The sequence below is a fragment of the Petaurus breviceps genome, unplaced genomic scaffold (genome assembly GCF_028583685.1).
Source record: "Petaurus breviceps papuanus isolate PSGF00001 unplaced genomic scaffold, PetGlider_PUasm1.0 140, whole genome shotgun sequence".
Classification (NCBI taxonomy): Eukaryota; Metazoa; Chordata; class Mammalia; order Diprotodontia; family Petauridae; genus Petaurus; species Petaurus breviceps.
In genome coordinates this window covers 33,082,902-33,093,041 of record NW_027185698.1, presented here as the reverse complement: position 1 = coordinate 33,093,041, position 10,140 = coordinate 33,082,902, and the positions used below count along the sequence as shown (strand labels likewise).

At 37.1% G+C, this 10,140-nt stretch overlaps 1 protein-coding gene across 1 annotated transcript in view; it reads left to right on the top strand.

The window, feature by feature from the left end:
* OTOP1 (otopetrin 1) overlaps window positions 1–10,140 on the top strand; it is a 33,403-nt gene that overhangs the window by 20,773 nt on the left and 2,490 nt on the right. Inside the window, exons 4-5 of the mRNA XM_069074002.1 lie at window positions 2,000–2,130; window positions 5,248–6,176. Of these exons, the coding sequence (XP_068930103.1) occupies window positions 2,000–2,130; window positions 5,248–6,176 (1,060 nt within the window). The remainder of the gene's footprint in view (window positions 1–1,999; window positions 2,131–5,247; window positions 6,177–10,140) is intronic.

Below are 10,140 nucleotides of genomic sequence, written 5' to 3'. Positions count from 1 at the left end.
TGGGGAAGAAAGTTCTTTCTTTATTGTGGCCTGGAATGATTAGTATCAAGGAAGAATAAAGGTAGTTTGGGCAAAATTTCCCCCCCAGTCCCAGAGAAGTTTCCAAATCAAACCAACATAGGGAACATACCCAGATTCAGTTGCTAGAGGCAATGACTATTGGCAAAGGAAGGGCAAAAATTGATTTATTGTTCTCAAAGTCAATTGGACAAGGAATTAATGACAAAAGAAGAAACTGGAGCCATATGTATTATTAGCAAATGAAAGACAATCTGAGTCAAATATCTGTGTTTGTTAATTGCTCAACATAATACCTCATAGACATTTCACTACACTGATAAAATCTACAGGGGCTAGACAAATGTCAATATCAAACAAATTTTATATGCTTGTTGATTCAGAATTACATCTAAGGTTCTATTTTATTTTCCATTCCTGCCTGAAAATTCCACCCTTGACAAAGATAAACATTGTGTTCAAGTGGCAAAATGCTATTCCTCCAGTTAGCTTTGGACAGCTCCAGGGGTTTTATCAGGGTCCAAGTGGGTTTGATACCACCTCTGCCTGTGTATAACTTTGGGCAAGTCACTTTGGGCTTCCGTTTCTTCATCTATAAAATGAAGGGATTGCATTAGATAATGTTTAAAGCCCTATCTGGCTTAAAGACCATATACATATATATGTATATGTACATATATTTAGACAGATATATACACACATATTCTAAAGACCCTTCCAGTTTTAACATTCTATATCCAGCTTCTATGTTTACTTCCACTTACAACATTTTATATGTGTAATACAAGATTCCTTTCCACTCTAATTTGATCTGACAAACCTTCATTAGTTAACCTGATAGAAAAAAGGGTGGGGAGTGACTTGGGGATGTCTTCTTGGAGGGTAAGAGCAAAGGACAGTTAATTGCAGAGCATGTGGAGAGGAATAGTATACAGGGCTGGACAGGTAGCATGAAGGTAGATAACAAGGGGCCTTGAATCCCAGAGTAAGTTTACACTTCATTTGGCAGGTAAGGGGGAGTCACTGAAGATTTTCTAATAGAGGGGTGATGTGATAATAGTGGGGCATTAGAAATTCTGTTTGGATAGTAGTGGAGAGTAGTTTGGAGAAGCAGTCTGGAGAAAACCTGCAGACAAGGTGACCTGTTAGGAGGCTGTTATAAAGGCCTAGATGAGAAAAATGGAGGGCCTAAGTTGGGGTGATTCTACTGGGAATAGATAGGGGACAGGTTGAGAAATATTGTAGGAATAGAAGTGGTCATTAGTGCCCTTAAAGAGAACTTTTTCATTAGAATGGAGGAGCATCAAAGTCAGAATCCAAGGGGAGGAATGAGGGGGGTATTTTGAAAAAGACAATAGCTAGTATTTATGACTTTTTTTCTACAAATTTGAAAGAGGAGTGGAGGAGAGAAGATAAATAGCATTAAAGGGAATTATTACCAGGATAGGGGATTTCCAAGAAAAGAAGAATAAAAGTTCACAAGAAGGGAAAGATGGAGCAAGTTCGCAGAATTGAAGGGAGGGAACAGGATTGAGAATATGGATGAACTTGAAAAAGGAGTTAAAGTCTTCTGAGTGTAGAGGAAAGGAGAAATAGATGGGTGAAGACCCTGAGAAGATTAGAGGATTGAGGAGTTAATATTTGCTATTCTGCATTCTAAGATTCTTTTCAGCTGGAAGATTCTATGTTTTTATGCTTTAAGGGTCCTTTCAGTTTTAACCACCTGTGTCTACAGCTATGTCAAGCTCCAGATTCAGGAACTCTGCCTTTGGAAAGCTGTAGATTGTTAGTTTTAGCACATGGCCAACTCTGCTGAATGACTAATTTTACCAGAGTTGAAATTAGGATGGAAGTCCTGGATTTCGAGTTTTGAGAAAACCCTGTGGTTGACTGACCCTGCCTTGGCCCTATTCATTGGTTACTCTCATTTGATAGCCCCTACCCCTGAGCTACTCATCAAGCAAATGGCAATGTTTTCTAGGTTCGGCTTGATCCATTCTGTATTCACAAATTTGCTCCTCTGGGCTAATGGTGTTCTGAATGAGTCAAAGCACCAACTCAATGAGCATAAGGAAAGACTGATGACTCTTGGATTTGGGAACATAACAATAGGTAAGGCTTGCTGATGAATGTTTTGCTATCTGTCATTGCCTTATATATATCCATACATATGTGTATATATATATATGGTGCCTCAGTTTTCTCATCTATAAAATGGGAATAATAATAGCATCTATCTCCCAGTTATGAGGGTAAAATGAGATATGATTAGTAAAGAGCTTAGCACAATATCTGTCACATAGAAGGTGCTTATAATAAATAATTACTCCCTTTACCTTCCTTACCTTCACTCCCTATATGAGGCTATGGTGAATTCAATTTTCTTCCCCCCCCCCAACTCTTGTTGTTGATGATCTTTTTAAAATGCTTGACTTTGCTTTCTTTCATTATTAAGTAGAGTTCACTGAATTAAAAAAAAAGTATTCTTAATGACTGAAGATTTTGCAGGGTTCCACCATGATTTGCCTAAAGATAATTCCACATTATTCAGTACCATACACAGAGATATGGTAGATAGAAGAGATTGGCACTTGAGTTAAATGTATGCATTATGGCCAAGCTCAACCTAGGTCAGACCAGTGATTCATGCTTAGGGATTAAAATGCAATTAAGCATTCCTGGTCCATACAATACAATAAAAGCAACTTTACTGATAATAACAGATCAAAAAGAATACAAATTCTAAAGCTAAAAAGTATACTGACTCACATATTACACTTCTTTTCTCTGCCTACACAGTCAGCACATCAATCAGCCATGCTAGGCATTCTCTGTAGGGTAGTGAGAGATCAAGTTAAACCTCTGATTAACTCTGAAAACTCCTCTTAGGCTGAGTTTTCTATGCCTCAGATGTCAAGGAAGCCACATGGTTCCCTAATTCCCTTAAAGGCCAAATTGAGTCTACTTAAAACATATGTGTTCCTCCTACAGCATATTAATTTTCTTTTAAACTAAATCTAAGATATTACCTATTTCTCTTAAAAGTGTGTATGTGTACATGCACCCATACACATATGTGTGTATCAGTTAATCAAAGGTATAGTAGAAAGAATTCTAGACTTGGAATCCAAAGAGCTAGATTTTAGTCCTAGGGTAAGTCACTCTCTGAGCCTCAGTTTAATTTTTAGTAAAATGTGTTTTATATATATATATATATATATATATATATATATATATATACATATATATATATATATATTTGTTAGCTATCTTGCAGGGTTTTTGTGTGAAAGAGAGAGTGTACTTTGTAGTCAGAAATCATTGTATAAATGTAAGGTATTCATTTTTCTGTATTCTTTAGAAAGCCTCTTCGAGTATATCTTTGCAGGAGTCCCTTGCTTAATAGGAATCATAAACAGGTATTTGAATTGAAAGCAAAGCTATAGTAAAAATTTTAGATCCAATGGAAATTGTTCCCTAGTCCCTCTCCCCTCATTTCTGCCTGTTCACATTCTACATATCATCTTTCAAGGCAATTTCATCTTCTCCATGAAACTTGCTCTAGATTTCTTTCTTCTTTTCCCTCCTGGCAGTGGTTTCTTCTTCTGGACTAGCATAACTACATCTTAAACCTCTCATTACTTTCACATTCTAGTTGTTATAGTAATCTGTTTTCATGTTTTATCCTCTTACTAGACTATAAACTCCTTGGGCGCAGGGCTTATGTCTTATTCCTCTTTATATGATCCTTCCTAACTGTACGTGGTGCTTCAAGAAGGACCAGAATTTAAGAATGCCTTAAAGAACCAGGTTCTATCAATTGTTGCAGTGCCTTTTTAATCCATAAGGCAAAGAAAATAGCATGAAAAAATTTATTTCAAAGTAAAACTGTAATATCAACTTACAATTATTTGCACAGTAAATTATAGTGAAATCATTTTAAAAATGTTTATCATTTGACATACTTAGTCCTTTTAGTCTTTTTTTCAAATGCTTTATTAACTTCTCATTTACATCATTCATTTCCTCCAGATTTTGAGTTACAAATTTTTCCCCCTTTTTTCCCCTACCCACTGCCCCAAAATAGCAGTCCCACAGGATATCCCCTCCTCCAATATGCTCTATCCCATATCTTCTCCCATGCCCCATTTGACTTTTCCAGTAGGGCATGGTGGATCTCTATGCCCCAGTGCCTGTATATTTTATTTCCCAATTACATGTAAAATAGTATTAATAATAGCATATATGTATTTTTAAACATTTGATTTTAAATCTTTGAATTCTAGATTCATTCTCTTCCTCCCTTGTCACCCACCCTTACTGGGAAGATAAGCAATTCAGTATAGGTTGTACATGTGTAGCTATGCAAAACATTACCATAGCAGATATATTGTAAAAGACTGACTATATTTCCCTCCCTCCTATCCCACCTCCCACTTGTTCTATTCTCTACTTTGATCCTGTCTCTTTTCAAAAGTGGGTGCTTCCAACTTCCCTCCCCCCCAGCCTGCCCTCCCTTCCATAATCTCCCCTCTTATCCTCTTCCCCCTACTCTCCTATAGGGTGAGATACCCTATTTAGTGTATATGTATTCAATGAGAATAAGGTTTTTCCTTTTTGCCTTCTTGTTCTTCCCCTCCATTATAACCATTTTCCCTTGCCTCTTTTATATGAAATAGTTTACCCCATTTTGTCTCTCCCCATCTCCTCTCGTTATATTCCTCTCACCTCTTAATTTCACCTTTTAAGTATCATCCCTGCCTATTAAATTAGTCCTGTGCCCTCTATCTGTGTTTACCTGTAAACATATATGCACACATTCACATATGTATTTGTATGCCCATATACCCTCCTATATAGACATATATATGTATATATATATATATATATATTTCTATTCCCTTCAACTATTTTCATACTGAGAAAAGTTTCATCGGTTATAATGATCATTTTTCCATGTAGGAATGTAAATAGTTCAACTTTGATAATCCTTCTAGTCTTAATAAGGATAAATTGAATTGGATTTGAACACAGATTGGTTTGCCTGGAAGAAAATGAAGTTTCAGTTCATTGCATAGAATAGATTCTTAATAACTGTTTCTGAATTGAATGAAACTTTTGATGAAGTAGATTCTGAACCATCATTGATATTGAGGAGTTTGTGTTTTTATTTCTCTAATTGAATGAAGAGATTTTTTCCATCTCAATGTAACCTGTTTTTTCTTTTAGCCTTGGATGACCACACACCTGAATGTAATTGTACATCCACTGTCTTTTGCTCCATAATCTCACAAGGAATCTATTATCTCTATCCTTTCAACATAGAGTATCATATCTTGGTCTCCACAATGTTTTATGTTCTATGGAAAAACATTGGACGCAAAGTTGAAAGTCACCAGCATCCAAAAATTCAATTTAAGTTCCATGGTGTGATGATGGGCACAGCTGTTGGTCTGATAGTGCTGGCCACCACAATTGCCATTGTTGTAGTCTACTTGATTCACATTGGGCGTTCAAAGACAAAGAGTGAGTCTGCACTCATCATGTTTTATTTATATGCTACAGCCTCATTGGTGGTGATGGGCATAGCTGGTATTATAGGAATTTGGATTTATAGGACAGAAGAGACATCATTGGATGAGTCCAAAAATCCTGCCCGGAAGCTTGATTCAGACCTCTTGATAGGAACTGCATCTGGGTCCTGGCTTATTTCTTGGGGATCCATCTTGGCCATTATCTGTGCTGAGGAACACCCTACATACACGTGGTATAATCTGCCTTATTCTATCCTGGTGATTCTGGAGAAATATATTCAAAACCTTTTCATTATTGAATCCATACACCGCAAGCCTGAGAAATATAATGAGGACATCAGGACTCTTAGGGTCATGGCCATATGCAATGGGAATTCTACTGCACTCAGTCCTTCATGTCAAAAGAATTGTGGTATGGCAGGAGATACTGCTTCCAACAGCAGAGAATTGTCATACATGCTCAATGGAAGTATTTGCTTGAGAGAAGACTATATGACAGATGGCAGAGAACAGGACCAAGAATACAACCCACCTACATACTACACTCCAAGTTCCTTGCCAGCTAACACTAAGAGAAAAATCCTGAGGAATATCGCAGCCTTTTTGTTTCTCTGCAACATTTCGGTAAGATACACTAAATATTATGTATAACCTATGTCAAATTGCTTGCCTTCTCAGTGGGGTAAGGAGGAGGAGGGAAAGAATTTGGAGCTTAAAATTTAAAAAAAGAATGTTAAAATTGTTTTTACATGTAATTGCAAAAGTTAAATATTAAATTTAAAAAAGATACAGTTAGTATTCTAATGAGCGAGTAGCAGAATCAAAAGCACTTGAATCTTATGGAGCCATAAAATGATAGACTTTTAGAGCTAGAAGCAGCCTTGTTCTGGTAAATGTATAACAACCATCTCTCTGAAAAAACAAATGTCCTCAGAATGTATTTTGTTTAAACTGCATTGTTAGCATTTTCTTCTTTACTTTCTTAAGCCTAACAAAACAATAAATCAGATTCTGATATGTAGCATTGATTTCTGAGGTATAGAGACTCACAATGAAAATTTAACAATCAGCTCTCTCCAGTTGGCTTCAACACACCAAGGCCAGAAGGAATCTTAATGATCAACTATTCTAGTCTCTATCTGGAGCAGGAATCCCCTTTTTATAATTTCCATGCCTTTCCATCTCTACTTAAACATAATGTTACATGTTGCCTTATGAAGCAGCCCATTCCATCTTTGGACAGCTCTTCATGACTCAATGGACAGTACTGTTCATGGGGTTTTCTTGGCAAGGATACTGGAGGGGTTTGCCATTTCCTTCTTCAGTGGATTATGAACACGAGATGATAATAATAATAGTAATAATAACTATCAGAAAAATGTTATTGAGAAGGGGCATCTGTGTAAAAAATCCAAGCCAGATATAATGGAATTCTGGCATAATGGTTGCTGTTAGGCTCTATTCAATTGGACATTTGAGAGTTCTGTTAACCCAAGAGTCACTCCTCTGTTTTATTTATTTTTTATTTGTATTTATTTATATATTTATTATATTACTTTAAAATTTATTTTATTATGCAATCAGCTCCATTCAAAATGAGGCTGGATCTTTGGAAATTTTTGACTTTTACTTGCCTCCTTTTACCAACCAGCTTGTTAGGTGGCCCAGGACATCAAAGTTAGAAGGGAAATGTGATGTGAAAAGATAATAAAACAAGTTGAAAGTCCTTGTTTGAGTCTTGGATGCTCTGCTTAAGAGTTGCTGACTATGAATGTTACTGACCTCTCTGACTCAATTTCTTAATCTGTAAAATGGAAGTAATACCTTCCCAGGTTTGTTGTAATGTTCAAATGATGTAATACAATTGAAGCAGTCTGTATCTGTAAAGTGCAATACAAGTGTAAGCCTTTAGTAGAATTACTTCCCATTCTCCAGTTGGTAGTTGATATGAACTTAGATGGGGAGGTGAGTACTGACTAGATAATAGTAAAGTTAGATCTATTTGGAATTAGTTCATGGACTGGACCCAAAGAGTCTTGATTAATGGAATAATGTCAACCTGAAAAGTCTCGAGTGGGGAGATATCGGGCTCTGGCTTTGACCCATTTCTTTTTTTTTTTTTTTAAAGCAATCGGGGTTAAGTAACTTGCTCAAGGTTACACGGCCAGTTATTTCTGGGTGTGGTGCTGAGTATCTGAGCCCGGATTTCATCCAGGTCATCCTGACACTGGAGCCGGTGCTCTTACTCGCTGAGCCACCTGGCCGTCCCTGCTTTGACCCATTTCTATTCAATATTATTAGTGACTTCAACAAAGGAATCAATGGCATACCTATCACATATACAGATAACATGAATCTGAAAGGGTTTTGCCAATTTATATTAGATGTCAGATTCAAGATCCAAAAAGTGATCAAAATGTTGGAACAATGGGATAACGGTGTGATGAAACATGGCATTGTCAGCTATAAAGTCTTGCACTTGACTTCCCCAAATAAATTGCATCCGTATTACATGAGGAGTGTTATATGGTTTGAATTGAATGTAGGTTCAGTTTGAGTCAGTTGTGTGATGTGCATACTCTTGCCAGGCTTCTTGGGTCGCATAGCAGTCAACTACCACAGATAGTGAGGATCACATTTTTACAAGGAGCATAATATGCTTTTTCTAGGGGTAGGTAATTACAGGTGCAAAGTGGAGAAACAGATTCCACCTTGACATATCTTTTGTTGTTGTTTTTGGGGTGTGTGTGTGTTTTGTCATTCACTCTGTATAATTCTTTCCTGTCCCATCAGGTCAGTATTATCTCTACCCAGGTATTGGACAATTTGGAGGGTCTTCAACCCTGTTTAAACAGGGATTGGACTAGATCACCCCTGGAGTCCCTTTGGGTCTCAGTTTCCTCATCTGCAAAATGAGTGAGTTGGGTTAGGGGACCACTTTGGCACCTCCTTTGCTAAGTCTATGAACCCATGATGGTTCCCACTTTAAGACTCTGTGATTTTGAGGGTCAGCATTTGAGTGGTCTAAGATCCAAATGATTTGCCCATGAGGATGAGTTTCCCATCACTTGAGAAGTGGAGGCTGGACTCATTGGGGTCATTATATCATTACATATCCTGTAAATGGGGATAACAATATTTCACATAGGTGTTCAATAAGGACCAAAAGAGATAAGTGTAAAGTACTTTGCTTGACATAGAAGTTGAATTAGAGGACTTATAAGGTCCCATCCAACACTGAGATTTCATGATTCTGTGATTCTAAGTCTGTATTTTACAGTCTGGTCCCATTCCTTCATCTGTTTGAGAAATAATCAATTTTTCTTTCTAATCTAAATCTTCTCTTTAATTTAAATTCATATCCTATTTCATCCTCTCCTGGTTATCTCTGGTCTGCTGTCCTTGAGCCCTAAACACCTGGCTCCCTTTGTTCTGCTGCCAAGCAGGTTTACAATTGAACTAGACATGGGAAAAGCCCTCTATGAATGCTCATCAAACTGAATTCTCTAAGCCATTTGGCCAAATCAACAAATAGTTGTAGAACACCTGTTGTGGGAGAGACCAGCAGTGGGGAAATATAAAGAATAAGAATAGGCTCTATCTTTAAGGAGTCTAATTGAGGTACTAAGAAATATATGGAAAATCACAATTAAGAACACCAGGTTGACTGACTATGGTAGGGGCAGTTAATGCTATAGAAGGTTATAAGAAGCTGCTAAGTGTCATATTGGATGGCGTGCTAGATTGAGTCAGGAAGACCTGAGTTTAACTACTACTAACTGTATCAATCTAGGTAAGTCTTGTGACTTTTCTCAACCTTAGTTTTCCCAACTGTAAATGGGGATAATAATATCACCTATTTCACATAGGTGTTCAATAAAGACCAAAAAAGATAAGTGTAAAGCACTTTGCAAACCTTAAAGCACTGTATATAAATGCTAACTATTCTTATTGTTAAAAAAGGAGAGACCAATATGGGTCAATAAAGTATTGAAAGTTATGCAGACTCAGTGACCTCACTATTCCCAGTCCTGCTTATCAAGCAGTGTTGGGTGAGGCATCAGCCAGGCTGCAGCTTTCATATTATCTGCTATTCAGATCATAGCAGGTCATCCCTTACCTGTTAGGCAGCACATAGAAGCCCATTCCCCTTATCCATAATCTCATTTCCTTATGATGCAGCAGCTGGGGAGGAGCTGAGATGCTAACATAAGCCTATCCAAATTGTCTTTATCTCATTACGAAAGTTATCCATAAAAGCTGGCTCCATCTTGAATCTTTGGCTGATCTCTAGTGATCAACACATAAACATATTGTTTGATGTATTTTTTAATAAACTCATTTTAGTCCTTTTTTTTCCCATGAGATTTGCCTTGTTAATCGAGGCAAAGACCTGAACAAAGAATTTTCCTTTTAACAGAAAGAAGGCTTCAGGAAGAAGTCAGAAATTGAATAATTGAAAGGGGCCTTGGAGGATGCATCATAGACTTGCAATTGGAAGGCACATTAAAGGCAATCTAGTTCAACCTCTTGATTTTACAGATGAGGAAACTGAGAACCAGAAGGGTTAACTTGCCTAATATCTAAT